General features: G+C 43.0%; 1 protein-coding gene across 2 annotated transcripts in view; it reads right to left on the minus strand.

Moving 5' to 3' along the window:
* Positions 1-511: 511 nt before the first annotated feature.
* SUDS3 (SIN3A corepressor complex component SDS3) overlaps positions 512-26537 on the minus strand; it is a 91980-nt gene continuing 65954 nt past the window's right edge. For both annotated transcript variants that reach the window (XM_089894502.1, XM_089894504.1), the window contains 2 exons: positions 9305-9372; positions 512-7944 (listed from right to left, as the gene is read on the minus strand). In XM_089894502.1, coding sequence (XP_089750628.1) covers positions 9327-9372 — 46 coding nt within the window. In that variant the 3' untranslated portion in view covers positions 512-7944; positions 9305-9326. The remainder of the gene's footprint in view (positions 7945-9304; positions 9373-26537) is intronic.

Below are 26537 nucleotides of genomic sequence, written 5' to 3' on the forward strand. Positions count from 1 at the left end.
GCAGAGAAGTTCTCCTGGGTTCCCTTACCCTGCTGCTCTCCAGCTGGGCGCCCCTTCCCAATAAAGTCTCCTGCTTTGTCAGCACGTGTGTCTCCTCGGATAATTCATTTCCGAGTGTTATAAAGAGCCCACTCTCGGGACCTGGAAGGGGTTCCCCTTCCTGCAACATGTATATGATAAATTACATGTCATATATATGAGAAACTACATACCATATATATTATATATTATATACATATTACATGTCGTAATATTTCTAATCTACATTAAGATAAGTACATAACTATTAATTTTTTTTTAATGTTTATGTACACATCACCGAAAATCAACTCAAATACTACCATTAGGAGACAATAAACCACCCAAAAAGATTGTGGGAGGTACAGGGGACAGAAAGAACTATTTCTTCTGGTTATTCAGAGAAAAAGTGCTAGTTAGCAGCAAGTAAGGTAATTTAAGAAGGCTAGTAGAGAAGTGTTACCTGTAGATGGACCTTACTTTAAGAGTGAACCCAATTAAAAAAAAAAAAAAAAACTCAGCTGAGCAGAGAAATGGAAGGACGATTATTTGAACGACAATTCCTTCCAGCGACATTTTAGACTGAGAGCTCCCCTACTGAATTAGTGCCTAGTACAATCATTAGCTACTTGACAGAAAACCTGGGGGCAGCTGGGGAGGAAGGAGGGGCTAGAGAGAAATCTTAAAGCCGAGCCCTGGCACGTTTAAGATCAATTTGAAATGAAGATTTCAGAACGTCTGAAAGTATAATTTAAGTGAATGGGCTAAGTAGGCTTCTGCGAATAACTCTTCCACTTAGACAATGTTCCTCAAGAACACCCTACTCTGCAGTCATTAAAAAGTGTGTTTTAGGAGAATATTTAACGACATTGGAAACATCTCAAAAGCAGGTGGCAAATCAGCATGTACAGCATGATTCCAATTTCAGATTTTAAAAAGAAATTCTATACATGGGTTTAAAAAAAAAGACTAGAAGCCCACATTAAAATGTTAACAGTAGTTATATTTAGATGGTGGGTTAGATGGATGATATACATTTTCTCCTTTATTCGTGTCAGAATTTACTCAAGTCTCTGATAATTTTTTAAGCAGAGAAGGATAATTAAAGGATTTTTTTAATATGAATTCATTGATGGTCTATTGTAAACTGTACCAATTTCTTATTGACTAAAAACATAAAATAGGAAAACTCTTACTAGATGGGCCAAATCTGATATTTCAAATATGATGGTATAATGATAGTTAACATTTGTAACCACTTAATACATGTCAGGCACGGAGCTCAGCACCTTATATAATCATGTCATTGACAATGATTCCTCACAACCTCTCTATGAGATGGGTATTTTTATGCACACACACCCCTCAATTTTCCAAACGGAAGAAACTGGGGCTCACAGCAAAGACATAACCTGTTCAAGGTCACTAACTGGCAGGTGACAGAGAATCCAGGTCTCCTTATTTCTAATTCAGGGCCCTTTCTCCTCCACAGCATTGGGTTTCTACAGATGCCCTAGTTTATGAGCTGAAAATATCCCATAATTACCCCATAAATAAGCCATAGAACTTATTTATTCCTTGCATTTAACTTATTATGTAGCATTTAAAGGACACATTACACTGAGCAAGAACCATCAATCTTTCACATAATGCTCCGGTTAATAACTTGGTAATTATAATCCACAGTCACAAAGCTGAATATGCTTGTTGCTTCCATGGTGCCAGATCACCCTTTAAAGAAGAGAACTCATCAATTATCTCCGACCTGCTCACTTGGTGAATTTACACCCTCCCAGAGCACCAGCACTTACCATGGTGGTCGGAGAGTTCAATAGTAATTGCAGGGCTTCCCTGGTGGCTCAGTGGTTGAGAGTCCGCCTGCTGATGCAGGGGACACGGGTTCGTGCCCCGGTCTGGGAAGATCCCACATGCCGCGGAGCAGCTGGGCCCGTGAGCCATGGCCACTGAGCCTGCGCGTCCGGAACCTGTGCTCCGCAACAGGAGGAGCCACAACAGTGAGAGGCCCGCGTACCAAAAAAAAAAAAAAAAGTAATTACAGAGTCCCTAAACCTAAGGATTTAAAAAGCTGTGTGTCCAAAATCCCCTTTAACATGGTATCAGAATATCATCTGGCCATTCGTCAACGTTAATAGAACTCCTATTGGAAAGCATTCACTCTGTGTATTCCAAGACCTGAGCTAACCACTTTGCTACAGAAGGAATAGTAGAATAAAATGTTTATCAATCTTATCAGACCCAACATCTCTTTGTATCAGTCAGTTTCTGGTGCATAACAATCTCAAAATCTCAATGACTTACAAGGAAAAAAAACTTACAGTAAGTCCCCTGCACACAAACGAGTTCCGTTCTGAGAGTGCGTTCATAAGTCCAATTTGTTCATAAGTCCAACAAAGTTAGCCTAGCTACCCAACTAACACAGTCAGCTATATAGTACTGTACTGTAATAGGTTATAACACTTTTCACACAAATAATACATAAAAAACAAACACAAAAAATAGGACATTTTAAACCTTACAGTCCAGTACCTTGAAAAGTACAGTAGTGCAGTACAACAGCTGGCATACAGGGGCTGGCATCAAGTGAACAGGCAAGAAGAAGTTACTGACTGGAGGAGGGAGAGGCGGTAGGAGATGGTAGAGCTGAAGGATCGTCAGCAATAGGAGATGGAAGGCAAGCTGCAATTTCACTCACACATCCTGGGCTTGAAATAAAGACACTGTGCTACTGTACTCTATACAGTCCTGTAAAGTACACAGAAGCACAGCCACTAGTAGAGGATGCACGCATGTGACAATGTACGCCAGACACGTGAACTAACTTATGTGACTGGACATGTGAACACACGTTCACATCTTTGAAAGTTCACACCTTGAAGGTTCATAGGTAGGGGACTTACTGTATGTTTTTTACTCATGAGTCTGTGGTTGGCTGTGGTTCTGCTGAGCTCATCTGGGACCCCATGAGCTTGGCTCCAGGTTAGGCTCAGATCTGTTCCAAGGGTCTCTCCATTCTCCACAGAGCAGTGGACACACATTTTCTCACAGCAAATGTCAAAAGAACAAGAGGATGAGTGAAAACACATGATACCTTTTGAGCACGGGGCTCAAGACTGGCATACTTCCATTTCTGTCGAGGTATCATTGGCCAAAGCAAATTTCATGGCTAAGACCCAAATCAATGAAGCACATAAATACTTTCCACTCACTCTACTGAGAACTACTACAAAGTCACGTGGCAAAATGTGTTGATGTGTAATTCCATTATGGGAGAGAAGGAACAATTAGGAGCAATGATCCATTCTACCCACCCTTTTATAAGAAATATATGGTAATGTGCCCTTTATACTATCACAGAATGAAATTCAGAGATAGTATAACCTACATACATGTATAATTTTCAAAAATCAATTCCATATGTAAATGCCAGAAGACACAGTGAGGTAGTCTGATGATGGCATATACATAAAGAGCCGCTGTGGGCATAACAGATAGAATACATGCTGACTCAGGGGTGTGATGCTGGCTCCTCAAATACCTTGAATGACGTTTCCATTGGTGATGTGATTTTTTTGGGAAATGGTATAAAACTATGGATAACATTTTGAGCAAAATAAACTGCAACCATCCTTTGATGCATACTGTAGAAAAATCAGAACATGCTAAAACTATGCAAAATATACTCTATATGTAAAACAAGCTCAGATGACAATAAATGAGTTTTTCACCTACACGAAGGTCTCGCAGGGTACTGGCAGGTCAAGCAGGACACAGGACAGATCTTCCCCACACATCACTAAATGTCTAGCTCGCCTGGTCCTCTAAAGCAAATCATACCAAAGTCATGATTTTGTAACTCCCCATCACCATAACTACCAAAATCGTCCCCACAAATTTCTGAAAAGAGCCCTAGGGGGCAGTATTGACCCAGAGAGAACCACTGGTGTTGAATTAGAGTGAAATCTTTGAAGTTCTACAGCCTGATTCTGAATCCAAGCTCTGCCTCGTACTTACTATCTGTGTAACTTTGGACAGATTACTGAATTACTCTGAGTCTGCCTTACTCATAATGTTGCTTTAAGGATTAAATGGGAGCATGCAAATGGAAAAGCATTTGGCACAAAGCACTCAATAAATGTCAGAGCCTAATGTTATACCATTCAGTTAACTTATTCCCATTTCACAGATGAGGAAGCTGGGGCTCGAATGAGATGTCTTTGGACATCGTTCCTCCTCCGCTCCCTGATGTCTTCTAGTCTAAAGGTGGGTAATTGCTGATGTTCTCCTGAGGATCACTTTCAGAAGAAAGGTGAGACTGGAAAGGTTGTGGGATTGACAGGTGAGTCCATGAGTGGAGGGGACCTGGATTCAAATTCTAGGCTAGGATACGTAGTGGTTTTACTCTGAAAAAAAGCGTTTCCCAGGAGTTCCCTGGCTGTCCAGTGGTTAGGACTCTGTGCTTTCACTGCCGTGGGCCTGGGTTCAATCCCTGGTCGGGGAACTGAGATCCTGCAAGCCATGCAGTGTGGCCAAAAGAAAAAAAAAATTTTTTTTAAATACATATATATGGAATAAAAAAAAGCACTTCCTTTCACATCTGCATCAGTGTTACCACTTGGCACACTTAAGATTGTTGGCAGCACAGAATCGTCCAACAGTGGTCCAGAGGAGGACATGGTCTTCAGTGGTAACGTCAGGAGAGGTTAGAGAGGCAGAATCCAAGACAGGCTCTGGAACCAGATGCCAGGGTGCAAATCCCAGCTCTACCACTAACCATTCATGCATCCATTCGACCTTGGGTAAAAACTCCCCTGTGCCTCAATTTCTTCATCTGTAAAACACTAGTACATACCTCACGGGGTTGTTGTGAAGATTAAATGAGTTAATACACGTAAAGCATGTAGAACAGTGTTGGCATATGATAATCTCTATATAATTGTGCATCATTGCACAACTGGTGTCCACCCACAGGTTCAGTGCAGTCATACAGAGCCTGACCCATGGTGGGTGATAGAAAGTGGTGAAAAGAGACGAGTGGATGGAGAAGGGTCGGAAATAACTGTGAACTTTGGAAACATGTAATGTTCAGTGTCTGATTTGGGCATCTGGAAAGCTACAGTGAGTATTTACGCTTATTGCGATGCTCTCAACCACTAGACTGGATGGTTTTTCAAAAATGCAGAACAAAACTGAGGTGTGTCAAGTTGTGCTCCCAGCAGTTAACATTCTAAATGAACTAAAGCCATCAGCATCAATTTATACAGACTTGTCCTAACAAGTAAGGAGGTTTTTTTTAACCTCTACTTGTCAACATTCACAAAGGAGAATGAAGGAGGATGCACTGGTGAGAAAAAGAATGGGACAACAGGAGGAAGGAAAGCAGAGAGAAGCAGGGTGCCTAGTACAGTCCTGATGCATAGTAGGGTCTTGATCATTACTTGTTGAATGAGTGGATAATTGGATGGAGGGATGGAGGGAAGGATGGATGGATGGATGCCTAATCTCCCTTTCTGCCCCCATTTCAACCTTCAAACAAAGACAAAAGATTTCCAGAGATGAATGATCATCTCTGTTTTTTAAAGCCAACAGCTTCCTTAGGAAGAGATGATGAAAATACCATGTTTTCCAGTGTTGGACAAATCATAAATATCTCAAATTGTAGTGAAGCTCTGCCACTTACTAGTTATGTGACCTGCAGTGAGTCGATATGATTCTCTGAGCATCATTTTTCTCATAAGTGGTCTCTAAGAATCCACACAGTGCAGACATCATATAATATCATGAATGGTTTATGTGCATGAGTGTAGGCTCATATTTATACATTATAACCAGGGCCCAGTTCATTAGTTTTGTTCATGCCAACTCTCTTATCATTATTATTACGCAGCCTGTTATTGTATATTGATGACTCTTTACTTCTACACAGTACTCAAGCGTTTATAAAACACTGTGATGTCATAGCTACCACTTATTTAATGCTTATGTGCTCTCTCACAGGTCCTCACAACTCAGTGAGTAGGTACTTCCAATCCTGTATCAGTCATATATTCCCCCCAGTGATGCTGAGTAACAAGCAAGCACAAAAACCCCAGAACATTTAGCAATAAACATTTATGTGGGGTTCAGCCAACCAAGGTGAGGCTCATCTGATTTTGCTGCCTTGCTCACGAGCCTGTGGGTAACTGCAAGTTATCTACACAGCTTTGCTGATTTTGGCTGGACTCACTGACACATCTGGGGGTTGGCTTGATGTTGGCTGATTTAGGATGGCCTCTGCTGGGATGCCTCAGGCTCCACAACATGGGCCTCCCCTCCTCTAACAGGTTTGACTGTAAATTTTCACATGGCAATTGCACAAACTCTTTTGCAGACCTCTGCTTGCATAGCCTCTAACATTGCTTTGGCTAGAGCAAGTCACAAGACCCACACAGATTATTTAAAAGATGGGAGGGACTTCCTCGGTGGTCCAGTGGATAAGACTCAGCACTCCCAATGCAGGAGGCCCGGGTTTGATCCCTGGTCGGGGAACTAGACCCCGCATGCATGCCACAACTAAGAGGTCACATGCCACAACTAAGAGGTCCACATGCCACAACTAAAAGATCCCGCATGCCACAAGGAAGGTCTCGCGTGCCGCAACTAAGAGCCGGTACAGCCAAAATAAATTAAAAAATAAACAAAACTAAATAAATAAACAAAAGATGGGAAATACACTCCACCTCTTTTATAGGAGGAATTGCAAAGGCTGTTATTGGTTGAACTGTGTCTCCTTAAAATTCGTATGTTGAAGTCCTAACTTCAGAATGTGACATTCAGTCCTATCTCAGAATATGACACTATTTGCAAATAGAGTCTTTACAGAGATAATCAAGTTAAAATGAGGTCTTTATGGTAGGCCCTACTCCAATGTGACTAGTATCCCTATAAGAGGCAGCAATTTAAACACAGACTAGGACACAGGGAAGGAAATGTGGAAAATGCCACCTATAAGCCAAGGAGAGAGGCCTGGAACAGATTCTTCCTCACAGCCCTCAGAAGGAACCAACTCTGCCAACACCTTGATCTCAGATTTCTGGCCTCTAGAACTGTAAGACTATAAATTTCTGTTGTTTAAACCACCCAGCCTGTGGTACTTTGTTAAGGCAGTCCTAGCAAACTAATACAAGGGGTAAAGAATGAAGGTAGGGACTTCCGTGGTGGCAAAGTGGTTAAGAATCCGCCTGCCAATGCAGGGGACACAGGTTCGAGCCCTGGTCCGGGAAGATCCCACATGCCGCAGAGCAACTAAGCCCATGCACCACAACTACTAAGCCTGTGCTCTAGAGCCCACGAGCCACAACTACTTAAGCCCGTGCGCCTAGAGCCCGTGCTCCGTAACAAGAGAAGCCACTGCAATGAGAAGCCCACACACCGTAACGAAGAGTAGCCCCAGCTCGCCGCAACTAGAGAAAGCCCGTGTGCAGCAACAAAGATCCAACGCAGCCAAAGATAAAAAATTAATTAATTAATTTAAAAAACAAGAATCAAGGCATTAATGCAATCAATCCTCAATACTTTATTTTTCAGTGGGGACACTGAGGCTCAGAGAGTCTGGTTAATGCCACCCAAGAGGCATCGGAGGTGTGAGTGGAACCCAGGTCTTCTTTGCCAGACATCCTTGCACCTGCCATGGAGACATTTCAGTTTCCAATACTTTGTCTTTTCCTAGGTGGCGTCCAACAGGGAGGCACCAGCACATGCAGGACACTGTTCATGCCCAACTAGGCAAGGCTGTGCATGTTGCTTCAAAGCTTCTGTTTTAATGATGTAGTTATTGTTTTTATGGCTTTCCAATGAAGTGTGCAGAGCTCTGATAGCCATCACTGGTTTCTTGAGGGCCTTTATTTGACCTGAGACTGTACAGAGCTTCTGATAGATACAAAACGGTGTGTGAGGCAAAGAGGAGAAAATTCTGGTCAAATATTTTTCAAAATATTTTTTGGCTAGTCACTCTACACATTTGAGCCACCAACTACATCTGCATTGAACATACTCAATTATCTGGGATAACTCTGAAGCCACTGGAATGGTTTCTTTGGACAGAATAAAATGAAAGGAAAAGAATTGGGTCATTAATTCACATTATCAGTCAGGGTCCTTGAGAGAAAAAGAACCAATAGGAGAGAGAGAAAGAGAGAAAGAAAGAAAAAGAAAGGAAGGAAGCGGGGAGAGAGGGAGAGAGAGAGAGAGAGAGGGAGGGAGGGAAGAAGGAAGGAAGGGAGAAAGAAAAAGAGAGAAAGATTTATTATAGTTATTGGCTCATATGATTATGGGGGCTGAGAAGTCTGCCATCTGCAAGCTGAAGACCCAGGAAAGCCAGTGGTGTAGTTCAAAGGCCCCAGAGCCAGAGAGCTGATGTATAGATTCTAGTCCAGGTGCACAGGCCTGAGATCTAGGAGTGCCAAGGGCAGGAGAAGATCAATGTCCCAGCTCCAATAGTCAGATAGGGTTAATTCAACCTTCCTCCACCAGTTTATTCTATTTAAGCCCTCAGTGGATTAGATGAGGCCCACCATGCTGGGGAGGGCCACCTGTTTTACGTAGTTCACCAATTCAAAAGCTAATCTCTTCCAGAAGCACCCCGACAGACATAACCAGATAAAATATTTAGCCAGCAATTTGGGCATCCCATGGCCCGGTCAAGTTGACACATAAAACTAATATTTACTGAATACCTACTATGCGCCATGCACTGTTACAGCTCTTAGAATACAGACATGAGTGAGGTACAATCCACACACACAAGAAGCTTCACTACCTCATTCACTGTTCACTCATCAAATTCTAATTATGAGCATCTACTGAGATGAACAAGACACACATGGTCCCTGCTCTCGTGGGGTCTACAGGTGAGCTGGTGAAACAGGTATTGGATAACTGATGGCATAATTAAGCAATGACAATTGTGATGAGCGCTGCAAAGGAGAAGCTGAAGTTGTTAATGACTGTGTGACAGGAAGACCTGATCTATTTATTTTGGGGGGAGGGGAGGAGGGTGGAGGGATGGATGAGGAAAGACTATCATTAGGAAATGAGGTTTGAGCTGAGATCTTTTTTTTTTTTCTTGCCATGCTGAGCAGCGAAAGCACAGAGTCCTAACCACTGGACCGGCAGGGAATTCCCTTGAGCTGAGCTGAGTAGGGATTAGCCAAACAAAGATAGTGGAAACTTCCTCCTGAGAAGAAGAAAAGAAGCTGCCCAGACACCCAGGAGCTGGGCTGGTACTTACTAGCAGCTTGGCCTCGGTGTTGCTATGAGCCGTTCTGCTGGCACTCACGGCTAGGGCTTGGCGTTCTCCTGTTGAAGATAAACAATTGCACAGAACATCAATATCAGACAAGGCCACTCTGAGTCCACAGGGGAGCAAGACAATGGAACACAGACCAAACATGAACACCGTCCAAACCACAAAAATGACCAAATTCCCCTTCCCTGTCTAATATGCGGGGCTGCTGCTTCTTTACCAATTTCCCACATGAGCTGAATCAGCCTTTTCTCCCTTTGGATAAGATTTATTAAGATGCCCAGTCATAGAATTACTCCCACTTCCTGCCAGTATCCAGTCCAGAGCAAAGTCCCAGTTCTTTAAACCCTCCCCAAATCACCCAACCTAAGTCCAAATCCCATACTAAGTCCTTTTTAAAACCTTCTTACTGAGATACCCCACAGCTCCCATAGTGCCTTTCCCCCCTCACTGCAATGAATACTAATCCCAATTTGTTCAACTGCGAGTGTGTTCCTGGTGGTCTTTAGCTGAAGGGCATTGACACTTGGTAAATCTGGATGTTTAATTAATATTTATCATAGATAATGTATTAGTTTTACAACAAATTTAAGATGGAATTGTTTTTATGTGCTGTATACACACATTCACAGTACACTGAGAACCTTTTATAATTAATGTGTCTAGTATATCTTTATTTAGGTTCGAAGCATAGTTTATTATCTTAAATCATAATGAAGGCTTAAAGTTCTCATAGCTCTGCTTTCGGCAATCTGTAGTTGTCACTTTTCTTCAAGTCCTAACTTGTGTTACTAATGATCTGGGAGAACCCATAGTGAGCTTTGGCCTTTGGCACCTTGACCTTAACTTGACCAAAGCAGAACTCATTAATTGCTTCTAAAAACCTGGCTGACTGGAAATTTAGAAGAATTTATCCTATAAATTCACTGGCACAAAAATCCAAAGACATACACAGAGACATCTATCGCTTCGCTGGCAATAACAATAACCCTCTCCCCCCAAAAAACTGGAAACAACCCAAATTTCCATCAATACTCAGCTGGCTAAATGAATCTTAATACACACACCTCTACAGTGGAATACTACATAGTCATTAACAATAATGTTGTAAATATACATTAACTGGTTTGGAAAGATACAGATAATATACTGTGGGGAAAAAAGTTGTAGAATAATATAATCCAAGATTAATACACTCACTCACACACACACACACACACATACACACACACACATTTTTCTTAAAACATATTTTTATACCATAGGTAAAAGTGGGTTACTTCTGGGGATTGGGATTGAAGACTTTTATTCCATCTACATGTTCAAAAGTCATGTTGTATTGCTTTTACTTTAAAAAAATGCATTTTTTATTTGTCCCATTTGCTGTATTCGTTTACCAGATTCACCAACCACACAGTCCCCGCCTAGGATCTTATCTTTTCTTGTCACGAAACCCAGCCAAATGCTGAGCCAAACATTTCTATCTCTGAAACACTTCTCAAAGCTTCACCATACCCTTCCTTCTGCTCTAGGTCAGGCCGACCTGTCAGTTCTCCCGGACTCTACTTCCTCACTGTATACTCTGTACTGCCACAGGGGACTCTTTCTAGCATACATAACCATAATCTTCATTCCTCTGCCCCAAAACCTTTGGCTCTCCTGGACCAACAGAATAAGCTTCAAACTTTCACTGTGGACTCCAAGATTCCATTTTAGCTCCACTTTACCATTTCAGGCTTAAGTCAAGCATCCAAGGCATCCTTCACTCACATCCCAGACACAGCAGCATTAATGGATACCCTGAATTTGAACCTGCATTAACATACCTTCAAATCTTTGCTCATGTTGTTCTCTCCTTCCCCATGCCCCTTCTTTTAAATTACGTCTTTTAAAATACAAGAGTCTTGGGCTTCCCTGGTGGCACAGTGGTTAGGAATCCGCCTGCCAATGCAGGGGACACAGGTTCGAGCCCTGGTCTGGGAAGATCCCACATGCCGCAGAGCAACTAAGCCCATGTGTCACAACTACTGAGCCTGTGCGCCTAGAGCCCGTGCTCCACAACAAGAGAAGCCACTGCAGTGAGAAGCCCGTGCACCACAACGAAGAGGAGCCCCCGCTCGCCGCAACTAGAGAAAGCCCATGCGCAGCAATGAAGATGCAATGCAGCCAAAAATAAATAAATAAAATAAATAAATTTATTAAAAAAGAAATGAAATAAAATAAAAAAGTGTTGACTTACATTCGACACTGTGAATGTTTCTTCTTGCTTGTACTACAAGGTAGCCTAACATGATTGGAAAAATGCACAGATTTTGAGTCGACCACCTGGGATGAAATCTCAGCTGCCACTTACTCTGTGACATTTACTTCACTATTCTGTACCTTGGTTTCCTCATCTGTAAAGTAGGGATAATAATAAAACCAGTTTCCTAAGCTCACTTTCACAAAGCATAGAAGTACTGAACACAGTAAACACTGGAAAAACGGTAATTATTTTGATTATTGGATTCTAAGGTGACATTATTTTCTGTTGCTCTTGAGAAGCTGAAACTTCTAAATTAAATGCTCCCCTCCCAAAGCTACTAGCCTTTTGAGTTCTTATGATTGCTTTTTATGTATAACTTTTTTGACCTTAGTCTCCATACATAATAGTTAAGAGCTTAAGCTCTGAAGTCAAACTTTCTGGATTCATGATCTCAACTGGATTCAAGGCAAGCTTGGGCAGAATAACCAAGTCTGTGTGCCTCACTTTCTCCATCTATAAAGTGAGGGAATAATATTCCTGCCTCATAATGTTTGTTTTGAAAATTAAATGTGATCATCTCTGGAAAGTGCTTAACGTGGTGCTAGCACATAGTAAGCACTCAATAAATGTTAGCTAGTATTATTATGAGAGAGAGAGGGAGAAGGAGAATATACTCAGGATAGGTTTAAAAAGGTGGAATTTAGAGACTTCCCTGGTGGTCCACTGGTTAAGACTCTGCGCTCCCACTGCAGGGGGCACAGGTTAGAACTCTGGTCAGGAAACTAGATCCTGCATACCCTGTGATGAGGCCAAAAAATAAAATAAAAATTTTAAAAATTATTAAAAAGGTGGAATATATTTTAAGGACCCAGACAGAAAAATAACGCTGCCTCAGGGATTCTCAGCTAAGCACTACCGACACTTTGGGCTGGACTGTTCTTTGATGTGGAAGCTGTTCTTCATCCCCAAAATAAAGGATAGAACATTTAAACAGAATCCCTGGCTTCTCCCTGAGACAAGAAGGAAGCGGGCAGGGCACAACTGCTAAAAGAATGAAGAGTCGGAGACAGCCGTTGAGAAAAACTGGATGCGACAAAAAAAAAAAAAAAAAAAAAACCGCTTAGAACCAGCTACACCCAAGATGGCGAAAGATCTGACTTCCAGTTGACCTTGAGCCTCATTATACGCTTATTGTAATATATTAGCATACTAATGACACACCCACCAGTGTGCTGACAGGCGCCATGACAGTTCCAAGGCTGACCATAAAAGGCCAAAAAGCGGGCAGTGGCCCAATTACTGGAAATCCCAGCCCCTTCCCCCAAACAGAATATTCCTCCTATCTGTTAGCATATGTAATTACCAAGCCCATAAAAACTAACCACTCCCACACCCCCGGGGCAGTCTCACCTTCTGAGAGGGTCCCAGTTCCGCCTATGGTATGTGTCTCTCTCCAAATAAACTTGCTTTCATTTTACTTTGGCTCGCTGCTCTTGAATTCTTTTCTGTGTGAAGCCAAGGACCCCTCACTCCGTGGCCCATCCCGAGAACTCCCCAGAGACCTTGGACATGACCATTCTCTCACTCCCCGCTTCTCCTGTAACATCCCCACTAGTTGCCAGTAGCAGCCCCTTTGCCCAGTCCAGTTGTAATAATCAAAAATGATTCCAAACATTGCCAAATATCCCCTTGGGGAGGGGAGGGACAAAATCATTTTCCGTTAAGAACCACTGGGCTACCTTCACAGGACCCAAAAAGTTGTTGGCCCATACGGCTCTGTCCTCTTGGCTTCTTTCTACCCTTTAAATTGCTCTGCAGGGACTTCCCTCATGGCGCAGTGGTTAAGAATCCGCCTGCCAATACAGGGGACACAGTTTCGAGCCCTGGTCCGGTAAGATCCCACAGGCCGCAGAGCAACTATGCCCATGCGCCACAACTACTGAGCCTGCGCTCTAGAGCCCTCGTGCCATAACTACTGAACCTGCGCTCTAAAGCCCGTGCTCCGCAACAAAAGAAGCCACCGCAATAAGCCTGAGCACTGGTCCGGTAAGATCCCACAGGCCGCAGAGCAACTATGCCCATGCGCCACAACTACTGAGCCTGCGCTCTAGAGCCCTCGTGCCATAATTACTGAACCTGCGCTCTAAAGCCCGTGCTCCGCAACAAAAGAAGCCACCGCAATAAGCCTGAGCACCGCAACAAAGAGTAGCCCCTGCTCGACGCAACTAAAGAAAGATCACGTGCAGCAACGAAGACCCAACGCAGCCATAAATAAATAAATAAATTTAAATTGCTCTGCAAATCAGCTTCCTCTGCAAGTTTTGCTCTTCTGCTCCCCCATAACTTAAGCCCATCTGGGCTTTAGTTTGCCATTGAAACAGGAGGGAAGGGGCAGGGCACAACCTTTTTTTTTTTTTGGCTGTGTTGGGTCTTCGCTGCTGTGCGCGGGCTTTCTCTACTTGTGGTGAGCAGATGCAACTCTGTTGTGGTGTGCGGGTGTTGCAGAGCGTGGGAGTCTCATTGTGGTGGCTTCTCTTGTTGTGGAGCACGGGCTCTAGAGCGCAGGCTCAGTAGTCGTGGCGCACGGGCTTAGTTGCTCTGCAGCATGTGGGATCTTCCCGGACCAGGGCTCGAACCCATGTCCCCTGCCTTGGCAGGTGGATTCTTAACCACTGCACCACCAGGGAAGCCCAGGGCACATCCTTTAAAAGGTTGACAGAGTCGTTGAGGATATGACAAAGACCGTTTAGAACCGTTAGGTCCAAGATGGCGGAAGACTGGACTTCCAGTGGACCTCGAGCCTCATTATACACTCATTGTAATACATTAGCATGCTAAATGACACCAGCGCCATGACAGTTCTGAGGCTGACCATCAAAGATCAAAAAGTGGGCAGTGGAGGGACTTCCCTGGTGGTCCAGGGGTAAGGAATCCATCCTGAAATGCAGGGGATATGGGTTCAATCCCTGGTCGGGGAACTAAGATCCCACATGCCACGGGGAAACTAAGCCTGCGCACCACAACTACAGAGCCTACCTGCTCTGGAACCCATGCACTACGAGAGAGAAAACCCACATGCTACAACTAGAGAGAAGCCCGCGTGCCACAGCAAAGAGCCTGCATGCCGCAACAAAAGATCCCACATGCCACAATGAAGATCCCACGTGCCGCAACTAAAGACCCGATGCAGCCAAAAAAAAACCCAAAGTGCCGGTGGCCCAATTCCTGGAAATCTCCGCCCCTTCCCCAAAATAGTTGGAATAATCCTCCCACTTGTTACCCAGCCCATAAAAACTAACCACCCCATATTTCAGGGCCCCTTGCCTTCTGAGATAGCCCACACTCTTGGTGGAGTGTGTTTCTCCCAAGGCCATTTTCACCTTTTGAGACAGACCACATTCTGTCCACAAAAGGTGTTCTCTCTCTAAATAAATCCACTTCTTACCTATCACTTTGTCTTTCACTGAATTCTTTCTGCAATGAGACAAAGAACTCGAGCTTCTGTAAGTCCTGAGACAAGGTATGTGATCTCGATTAAAGGACAGTGGGTTTAAGTCCCAATCTGCGGTGTGCAGTTTCACCGTGATACCAACGTTGGCCCATGCATTCCCATGCCGTTAACAGCTCCAACATGGCTGCCTTCCATTTCCCTTTATGCAGAGTCTCAAGAAACAAAGACTCTATTTGGCTAAACTATAGTCAGGTGTCAACCTCTAGTCCAATCAGCTGTGACCAGGAGAAAAAAGGCACCTGGAATCAGCATGGGAGCCCTGGGTTCCACACTTTCAGCAGGGATCCTGGGGTGCTTCCAAGGAAGGGGTTGTGGCCAGGTCAGGAATCCCCAAACTTGTTCCCATAGCATCTGTCTTCTCCCTTTTCCTCAGATGGTTTTCAAATATGACCCCCGCTGCCAAGGAGCCTGCCACCGCCCAAAAACTTCTATCAAGTTTTTGCTTCTGGTCAGTCACGGGCTTTTTAGCACTGTTTTCAAAGAATGAACAGGCTTCAAATATGGGTCCCAGACAGTAGTCAAGACATTTATTTGGCTTCCTAAGAGACCTTTCTTAACTCTTTTTGGCTTTTCAGAACTGATTCAAGTAATTAAGATTGCAAGACTAGTGAGATATCCCTGTGTGTCTTAAAGAGAATCAGAACATGGTACACAAAATATGCCACTTTGGCATAAGGATTGTTTGGAGTTGAAAGCAATTAAGAAGCAGCAAACACAGAAAGAGCTCCTAGGTCTCCCCCCCCATTTACATAAAAGTAGAACATAAATTCCCCTTTGTGAAAGTCTTCCCCTCCCGTCTTCTATACCAGAAGAAGGTGAAACAACCATTATCACTGGAGATAGAACTTCAGCATGAAGATGGGTTTTTACTACAAAAAAACTTTACTAAAATAACAGTTATCTTCCATTAGTTCCCCCACATATTTACCTTCCCACAATTTACTACCCCTAAAAGCCCAAACCCCTTTTCCTTTGCCTTGTTACTTCTCCACAAATGTATTGCCTTTTGTTAAAATGGTATATAAACTGCCCAGATGTAACCACCTTCTTCAGTCTTCATTTATTTTCTAAGAAGGCCTCTGTGCATGTTTTAAAAAGAATTAAAATATTAACATCAAGTAAAATCTGTTCACCTCTTCTCCTGTTAATCTGTTTTTTGTCAGTCTAATTTGCAGGCCCCATGAACAGAACCTAAGAAGTAGAGGAAAGGATTTTTTTTCCTTCTCTACAGTATTATAAACACACTAGACCAATGTGATTTCTTAGCTTTGTTGAAACAAAGATCTTTTGGAAGATAATAAACAACATTTTTAAGTTACATACAACTTCAGAGTGGTTGATGGCCCTCAAGCCACTTGTTGAATCCTGTAAGATTTTATATATGTATAGAAATATAATATATATATAAATCAGTTGAACATATATTGTATCCAGTGTATTTGAATGCACACACATTTACCTTATATGAATTCAATTACGAGAAAGAGAGAAAAATTTATCCTGCAGCTCTTAAAACCAATCACACTAGAATTTGTCTTCAGTGCCTCATAAAAAGGAAGGTCACAAGCAAAATGCAAAGAGAAACAGAAACAAGATAACTTACCTCTTGCCTTTTGCCCTTGTAAAGACCCAGGGCAATTTAAGGTAATTTTTGCCCTAAGCATTAACACTAAAGTCTATCCCTTTAACCTCTCATTCAAGACATAACTCTACAGTAACTCCCCTACATACAAACCTTCAAGTTGTAAGATTTCAAAGACGCGAATGTGCCCCTGGATGCCAGCTGTTGTACTGGACTACTGTACTTTTCAAGGCACTGTGCTGTAAGATTAAAAATCTTTTATTTTTTGTTTGTTTTTTATGTATTATTTGTGTGAAAAGTAATATAAACCTATTACAGTACAGTACTATATAGCCGATTGTGTTAGTTGGGTACCTAGGCTAACTTTGTTGGACCTGTGAACAAATTGGACTTACGAACGTGCTCTCAGAATGGAACTCGTTCGTATGTAGGGGACTTACTGTACAGGTTTTCCATATCAATGGTTTCCATGTCAGCCGTACCCATAGGTGGTCATAAAAGCAATTTAATAGGTCATGACCACTGTTTTTTTAAAAATTAAATAGAAAATATCAGAGGGCAAGATTCACAATATGATAATTATTTCATTAAAGCTTTGCTTAATTTTTATAGTGTGTGTGTATGTGTTTTTTACTCTGTTCAAAAATGTTTGAAAGTCACTGTTCTATAGTCTGTGCTATCCAATATTAGTAGCCAGTAGGTACACGTGGCTATTAAGCACTTGAAATGAGGTTGGCCAGAATAGACATGTGCTGTAAGTGTAAAATACATATGGAATTTCAAAGACTAAATCCAAAAAAAAGAATCACGATAAAACTAATAATTTTATAGTGATTACATGTTAAAATATAACATTTCACTTTGGATGTATGATGTTGAACAAAATATTAAAATTGTAAGCAGATAAGGTAGGGGGTCCCTGGAGAAAGAAAACCAGGCATGTCTTTCTTGATATAAGAGAAGCCATTTTTGGCCTAAGCAAGTTGTGATCTACGGCTGGCCTCAATCCTTGCCCTTGAACAGGTCTCAGTAATTAATGACCTTAAGGGAACAGAAGAATGCAGAAACAGGCAACTTATCAGGCAAGAGAAGTAACAACAGCAAAGATAACATATCAGTTGTAAAGACTCCCAGTTCTGTTTCAATGGTAAAGATTAGCGTGAAGCGCTCAACCACCAGATAACTGGAATCTAAGGGATGATGATGTTGACCTCTTCTGACCCTTTTAGTGACTTCAATCAACTAAAGCTTGGACTCTGTGGACCACCCAGGTCCCTTCGTGAATATGCAGGCACGCTTAGCTTAAAACTTGCCCAATATTGCTGTTCAGGGAGACAGTGTTTGGGGAAAGATCCCTGCTGTCCTCCTTACTTGCTGCAAGGATAATAAATCCTTCCTGGGTTTCCCTGGTGGTCCCGTGGTTAGGACTCCACGCTTCCACTGCAGAGGGCACACGTCCAATCCCTGGTCAGGGAACTAAGATCCTACATGCTGTGTGGTGCAGCCCCAAAACTGAAATAAAATAAAAAAATAAATCCTTCCTTCCCCCCATCTTTGTTTGTTTCCTTTTCTTTTTTTTTTTTTTTTGATCAGCAGCTAAGTTTGTCATCAGTTTTATTTTTCCCCCCCATCTTTGGCTTGTTTGTGTCTTTTGGCTGGACACCCACCAAGAGGCAAACCCAGTTTACAGGTGACAAATTTAATTTCACATTTTTTTTACTGTGATAATGTGGCTACTAGAAAAATTTTAATTATATATGTGGTTGTCATTGTATGCCTGTTGGACAGCACTGCTCTATATGTTTTGGCCAAGTATTATATGTATATACATGTGTGTGCACAAGATATATCTATAATCTGGCTTATATCATCATTCCACAGCATCTGTCACCATCTTATTACCAAACACTTAGAGAGAACTGTTCAGTGTCAAAATGAGTGCCAGCCTTTCAATGTCAGCTGAAAGGGCTGCCCCCACCATCTGAAGCATCCTCTTCCACAGCAGAGAGTACCTGTTGACTCAGTCTGACTCATCTGCCTCACTGACCTTAGCCTGATGCTGCAGCACCTTGGCAGAGATGACAAACCTCTTGAGAATGTTTTTTTTTTTTCCTCTTAACCTTATTAGTTCAGAAAGGATTATAACCATCCTGCCAATGGGTATGCACTCCAAATGACCACACATCCTGGATCAGGCAGGAAATGACTGCTTATCTACTTCCTGTGTTCTCTGTAAATCTCTCCATGCATGAGCTTTACCATTCCTCATATTCTCCTTCCCTCTCCTAGCTCAAGATCTTGTGATCTGTCAATCATAATCTTGATCCTTCTACTTGTCAAAGGTGTGCTAGAATGACCCTCACAACACACACACACACACACACACACACACACACACCTGCCACTCCCTGTCACTCCTGATTAGTTCTAGCCTCTGTGGAGCCACTCGTTTTCCCCGAGCTTGACTTCTTCTACATCCAATACCTCTACATCATATTAATCTAAGAATTCTTCCCTTCCTTCAGGTTAGTAATAGTAATAATAATAAGCTGTCTTTTATAGAGTACTTATCTTCAGACACTATATTACACATTTTCTCTCATGTAAACATCACAATAATTTTGTTGTGTTCTGAATACTTCTCCCACTTCATAAATGAGGGAAGTTTGCCTTATGAGGTGACCTAAATTGTAAGATCCATGATGTCTTGTTCACCACATACCCAATGTATACAACAAGTGCCTGATACATACATGTAAATGCTTGATAAATGTCTGTTGAATAAATAAGTGAATGAATAAATGGTGGCACACACCACTTTCTACCTTAACTTATAGTTGTGTCCATGTGCTAACAACCTTATTATGAGCTCCTTGAGGGCAGGATTTAGTTTTGCATTTCCTGTGCTTGTTAGCATAATACCTGCCACAGAGTGGACACTCAGAGATATGTCAAACAAATTAAAAAAATAAATGATTAAATGAATATCATAGTACCACAACTTCAGAATATGACATTCCCTTGCTAAGAATCGTTCAGTGACTCCCTATTACCCTTAGGCTAAGGCCCAAGCTATTCTTCATGGCCCACGAGGACTCCCTCACCACCTAAGCCATTCATTATCTCTTGGAGCTCCAGCCACAAGCTCTTCAAACTTCTTTCAGCTCCTCAAATTCGGACTTAGGTTGAGGGCCAGAGCTTCTACTTCCCCTCTCAGGGTCTTTCACCTGGACATTCTCACCTGCACCCAACCCCACTGCTACCCCCTCCACCTGGCCAATTCCCCTCAGAGAGATCTCATTGTACCCTGTACTTTGGCTTTGTAGTGCTTATTGCAAGGATAACTCAATAATTATGTTTATGTTTCTTTTATCTAGTGTTTATTTCCTGAAACACCCCATGAAGTAAGGGGTATGTCTGTTTTGTTTATCAAAATGTACCAGTGTCTAGCCCAGAGACAGGAAACCACTGGCCCACACATGTTTTTTGGCCTACCCTCCAAATGTTATAGATATGTGATATGAATTCATTACAAAATTTTAAAAATATGTATTTCACCAAAAATTCTGAATTTATGACTTCTCTTGGGGAAAAAAAAAAAAAATCCAAAGACCCAGCAGTACTGCATATATGAGTCAGGATAGGCAAGCAATGCAACAGTAACAACCCCAGAGGACTGGATTGTCACTCACACCACAAGTCTGACGTGTGAGTTCCATCTGGAACATTGACAGTCATTGTGGCTGAAGGAAAAGCAGACCTAGCAAACCATGCTTATCGCTCTCACCCAGAAGTGACACACACCTCTTTCACCCACATTTCATTGGCCAAAGCCAGTCAACAGCATGGAGATACATAATCCCGCTGCAGGGAGGGCCTTGCCTCCCACGGTGACAAGAGACTCTCTGCTCTGCTGAGGGACTCAGGGATACGGAGGATATGGATTTCCTACTTCTTTCGCGCTTGCTTTCTTCACACTGTAAAGGTATAAGCAACCCAAGTTTTTCTCTATTATCTCTAAGAGGTCCTAAGATGCTGTGATGAGGCACCTGTAATTATCTGCGAAACAATCTCTTGTCCAATCTGCAACGTTTCTGCTAATTTCCTTTCGCCAGGCTACTAGATTTCAGGTTATCTCTTCCTACACACAAACACCAGTGCTCCCATGTGGACACTTGAGGGGACATCATTCCATTTTTAGCCAGGTTCCAGATCGTCCCCCTTTTCTGATTCCCATCTGTTGACGACTCTCTCATGTGTGTGTGCATGTGAGTAAACATACACACACATGCATTTATGAACGCCTGTGTAAATTTCATTATTTCTTCCAATGAACATTTAATACAATGTTAGACACCTGGGGTAAAACGACGAGCAAGATAAGCACGGACACTAGCCTTCTGGATCTCAAGAGTCCTAAAGGAAAGACAGCAGCAATCACAGGAAATGGTTATGATAAGTTCTACCATAAAAGAAGTTCAAAGAGCTACAGGAAGCCTGAGCCCAGACCCAGAAGGTTCATGGACCACTTCCCAGAAGAAATGACATTCAATCTAACACCTAAAAGTCGGTAGTAATTAGTGAGGCAACTCCAGGAAGAGGGAACAACTGTGAGAAGACCCAGAATCCAAAGAGAGCACTGGATCTGTAAGAAACAAATGAGTTCAGCGCGGCCGGGACATGGGTGGCAGGAGGCACGATGGAAGCAGGTGGGGAAACACAGAAGAAGCTAACGAGGGATGCAAGCGCCAGACCTTATAAGGCCTTCGGTGCTCCGTGAAGCAGATGGAATTTAATTCTGAGTGAAACAGGGAGCCAAGGCAATGAAGGCTTTCAAGGTGTGATATGTGATCCAATTTACATTTGCTCCACGCGGATTTTCACAACGGGCTGGAAGTCTTGGCACTGACCCGTCAGAATGGATTCAGACAGGGTCCTGTAGGCACCCTGCTCTTATAGGCATCTACCCATTGGCCGCTGAAGGTCTGAAGTGTCCCGGGGGAGAGGCTGGGCTGCCTGGAGGACAGGGGACCCAGGACAGTGGCTTTTTATCACTGTATAGTGTTAATTTACCACTTCATTAATTATACTCATAAATATCTAAAAATACACATATGAGGAAGATGAAGAAAACATACACCAGCAAAAGTTACCTTTTAGGATAACAGGATTAGTGGTCTAGTTCTTAAGTACTTTAATTTTTAAACAGCCAGCATGGCCATCCTGAGGCATAACAGCTAAATACATGTGCTTATGTCTACACAGAACAAATGAGCCAGGATGATATTCAGGAAGATTAACTGATGCTCTTTCCCCCCACCGCCAGTATGTCCTGTTATCCCATGGCCGTTCTCTATTTATGGGGTCAGACCATGAAAGCAGAAAAACGGCTTTTAAGTTTCAAAAGACCCAACCTTGAAGGGACTCAGGCCAGAGGAAAATAAACCCAAAAAAGCAGACCAGGGAGCTCTTGCCTTCAAAATGAGATAAAAGAGGAAAGGAACTGGAGAGAGCTTGGGCACTGGGGAGAGTACCTGTCCCCCACCCCACCAAGGGGTGCTGTCAACAGAAACCCCAGTCTGGAATCCGAATGCTGGAAGCCTGTGCTCTGAGCAGTTCACGCAAGAAGTCAGCAAGGATCCGGCAAGAACCCAAGAGGGGAAATAGGATCCAGGCACGTGAAACAGTCTTCCAGACTTCCTCCCACAGAGGACTCCACACCTCACCCTCTCCCCACGACCCCGACACCGATGTTATTTAAGCCTCCTGGAACTTGAAAGAGTCAGGATCTCAGAACCCAGCTATAAGAGATGTTCTTGGAACAATTGGGGAATTCTGAATATGGACTGGATTTTAAATGATATTATGAAGTTACTGTGAATTTCCTTAACTGTGGTAATGGTATTGCAATTATGTAGGAGAAAGTCCTTTTACTTAGGAAAATCAGGCTGAACTGTTAACAGGTAAAATACCATAACTCCTGCAACTTATTTTCAAATAATTCAGTGGGGAAAATACACAAGTACATACAGGGGAGAGAGAGAAAGCAAATCCAGAAAAATATTAAGAACTAGCATAGAAAGGGGGGCATATGGGTGTTCACTGTGCTAGTGTTTCAATTCTCATAGGTTTTCATTTTCCAATAATAAACTTCTAAAATAAAATTTTATAGTAAAATTCATAATTGCTGAATGCCAGAATTCACAAGGAAAATGTTGATCCAATAATACCAGTTTTATGTATTTATTTATTTATTGGCTGCGTTGGGTCTTTGTTGCTGCACGTGGGCTTTCTTTAGTTGCGGTGAGTGGGGGCTACTCTTCGTTGCAATGTGCAGGCTTCTCATTGCAGTGGCTTCTCTTGTTGCAGAGCACGGGCCCTAAAGTGCACAGCCTTCAGTAGTTGCGGCACGCAGGCTCAGTAGTTGTGGCTCACGGGCTCTAGAGCACAGGCTCAGTAGTTGTGGCGCATGGGCTTAGCTGCTCTGCAGCATGTGGGATCTTCTTGGACCAGGGCTCGAACCCGTGTCCCCTGCATTGGCAGGCGGATTCTTAACTACTGCACCACCAGGGAAGTTCCTTATTCTTCTTTGTTAACTGTAGTGTTTGACAGAGAGTAAACACTCAGTAAATGTTTGCTAAATAAATAAAAACAAATGAACTATCTGCTCCAGACAAATCAAACGACCCTTTGCAGGCAGGGGACTGGACAAAATAATATTCCAGGAACTTCTAGCAAGAGGATTCTTGGACTTGATGATCTTGCCTGAGACTCACAGTTTTCTTCTAGAGACTGTCTATGAACAAGAAGCTAGACTAAAACTGCACTGATGCACTAAACCTTAACAAAAGCCAAATATTAAGCTTTGTAAATGGATCCACCTAGAAAACCAGTTCAAATCAAGTCAAAGTCCAAACATCTAAAATGACTGAGAATGAAATTTGCTCTGAGTCCCTACTTAAGGCTGAATTTTCTTATCTTTTAAGCAAAAAGCCCCATGTCATTAGTTCTGGTCATACACTGGCCTGTGGTGCCACGCTGGGCTAAGTCACAGCACATATAAGCAATAATTTTATAGATGTGTTCTCCCCAGCTGCCCACCTCTGAGCTTGAATCAATTTCCAGTCACAGTTTGCACATTTCATGCCAAAAGGCTGCAGCGGGGCTACTGACGGTTAGTGTGAAACCACTTGTTCTGCAGATCTTTAAACACAGTTAAGAATCATCTCTCCTTTCAACGGTTTTGTCTCAGTTTAACAAAATGCAAAGTTGCTAGATTCTGTGCAGCATCTGAACTTTTCATTAATCCACTCACTCAACAGTTTGCACTGACTGCTTACTATGGGTCAAGAACTATGCTAGATGCTGGGGATATGACAGTGACTGGAGAAGATATGGTCCTTGAATTCATGTCACTTAAATTCCAGTTGGAGACCCATAGATGAATATGTAATTACAAGATGTAATAGGTATTGGAGGTGGAAAAGTGCTATATACAAGAATGGAAGAATAATAGGAAATCTAATTTGGATTGGATGGAGTGGAATAAGGGAATGCCTTCCTGAGGAAGTGACATGTAGGCCACAATCTAAATACTGAGAAGACTTGTTATGGGCCGAGTTGTGTCCACTCAAAACTTACAGGTTGAAGCCCTAACTCCCAGGACCTCAGAATGTGACTGTATTTGGAGATAGGGTATTTAAAGAGACAATTAGGTTAAAATGAGGTCATTAGGGTGGGTCTTAATCCAATATGACTGATGTCCTTACAAGAAGAGGAAATTTAGACACAGAGACACACACAGAGGGAAGACCACGTGAAGACACAGGGAGAAAACGGCCATCTACAAGCCGAGGAGAGAGGCCTCGGTAGAAACCAAAATGCTGACAGCTCCATCTCAGACTTCTAGCCTCTAGAGCTATGAGAAAATATATTTCTGTTGTTTAAGCCACTCAGTCCCTGGTACTTCGTTACAGCAGCCCTAGCAAAATAATACAAGGGTTAATCAGGCAAAAGATCAGGGTGGGGAAAAGGGAGACAGAGGGAAGAGCAGGAAAGACAATGACCCAGAGTCAGAAAAGAGCTTTGTCCCATCAAAGAATTGAAAACCCATTAAACTTATGTGGTTGGAGCTAAGTAAAGAAGAGTCAGGAGGGGGACTTCCCTGGCGGTCCAGTGGTTAAGACTCCACGCTTCCACTGCAGGGGGCATGGGTTCAATCCCTGGTCGGGGAACTAAGATACCGCAAGACCCGCGGCCACACACACACAAAAAAAGACAGGAGGGACAAAATAAGACTGGAGACGGAGGCAGAAGCTAGGACCTGACAGGTTATCCTGAAGAGCTTGACATTTTCCCCGGAATTATAAATAAAAGTCACTGGATAGTTTTTGAGGAGGGGAAAGATGTGGGTGACAAGGTTCGATTTACACTGTTAAACAGCTTGTTGTCTGGTGAGTGGAGAAAGGGCCACAGCAGGGGGATCAACCAGCAGAGAGATGATGGTGTTTGAACCAGGGTGGGAGCGGTGCAGGTGGAGAACTGTAAACAGATGTCCACTTAGAAGGTAGAACAGACAGGCTTCCCTGGGTGGGAGCTGGAGCAGAGGGAGTGGCAAGTATGGTACCTTGGCTTCTGGCTTGAGCACGTGGCAGCACTTAATAAAACATTTTCTTCTGTATAGAGGAGCCTGGGAAGAGCGTTGGCCTTCCAATCCCTCCACCTTCTGGCCGAGACACCAGACAAGAGGTTTAACCTCTTCAGGCAAAGGCTAAGGTGCTCAGCCTGGAAAACAAGGTTCTTCTAAATGTAACCCCTACCTGCTGTCTCCCTTCCATCCACCGCCCACCCCTGACACATTCCGTGCTCTAGACACATCAATTTCTCAGTGCCCATCCTCGCTCCCTGTGTAGAGAAGCTGACACATACTCCTCCCTGAAAACCCCTGCCCACCATTCCATACCCTGTGAAAATGTAACCACTTCTCCCAAGCCTTCCTTGACTCTCCTGTGTTTCCACCTTGACTCCACCTCTCCCTCCGGCGGCTGTTCTTTGTAGGTCCCTGCTCTTCACCCAAGCTTCCTGAAGAAGGCGTCTATCGTCATTGTTTCCTCAACCCTTCCTCCCTGATCACGCCATTGCAGGCTAGCTTCTCCATCCTCCACTCCACTAGAACTGGTTTGACCAAAGCGCTAATTACATCCATATCATCCTCTCATATAACACTCTGTTCTTCTTCTTCCAACCCCATTCCCATTTGAAATTATATATTCATTCATGGTTTTGCTTCTAGAATTGAAGTGCCATGAATTCAAAGCTAAATCCATGTTGCTAAATCCAATGGACACTTTTGACCTTTATCTTGACCTGACTTCTCCACAGAATTTGATACTGTGTATACCACTCCTTTCTTTTTTACCATTTTACTTTGAAATTTTTCTATAGAAAACTGTACAGAGCGCTTCCCTGGTGGTACAGTGGTTGAGAGTCCGCCTGCCGATGCAGGGGACACGGGTTCGTGCCCCGGTCCGGGAAGATCCCACATGCCGCGGAGCGGCTGGGCCCGTGAGCCATGGCCGCTGAGCCTGCGCGTCCGGAGCCCGTGCTCCGCAACGGCAGAGGCCACAACAGTGAGAGGCCAGCGTACCGCAAAAAAAAAAAAAAAAAAACTATACAGAAGTTGTAAGAATCGTACAGTAAATACCCACATCTTCTTCATCCAGATTCACCAATTAATATTTTTTCACCTTATATGTTTATCCTTTGTTTTTCTGGACTATGGAAGAGTAAGTTGCAGGCATTACAACCCTTCACTCTCAAATACCTCAGCACGTTTCCTAAGAACAAACATTTTCTGCCTTAGCCCATCTGGCCTTATATA

Source organism: Delphinapterus leucas, chromosome 14, assembly GCF_059928025.1.
Source record: "Delphinapterus leucas isolate spDelLeu-1000000601 "Yukka" chromosome 14, BTC_Dleu_Yukka2, whole genome shotgun sequence".
Lineage (NCBI taxonomy): Eukaryota > Metazoa > Chordata > Mammalia > Artiodactyla > Monodontidae > Delphinapterus > Delphinapterus leucas.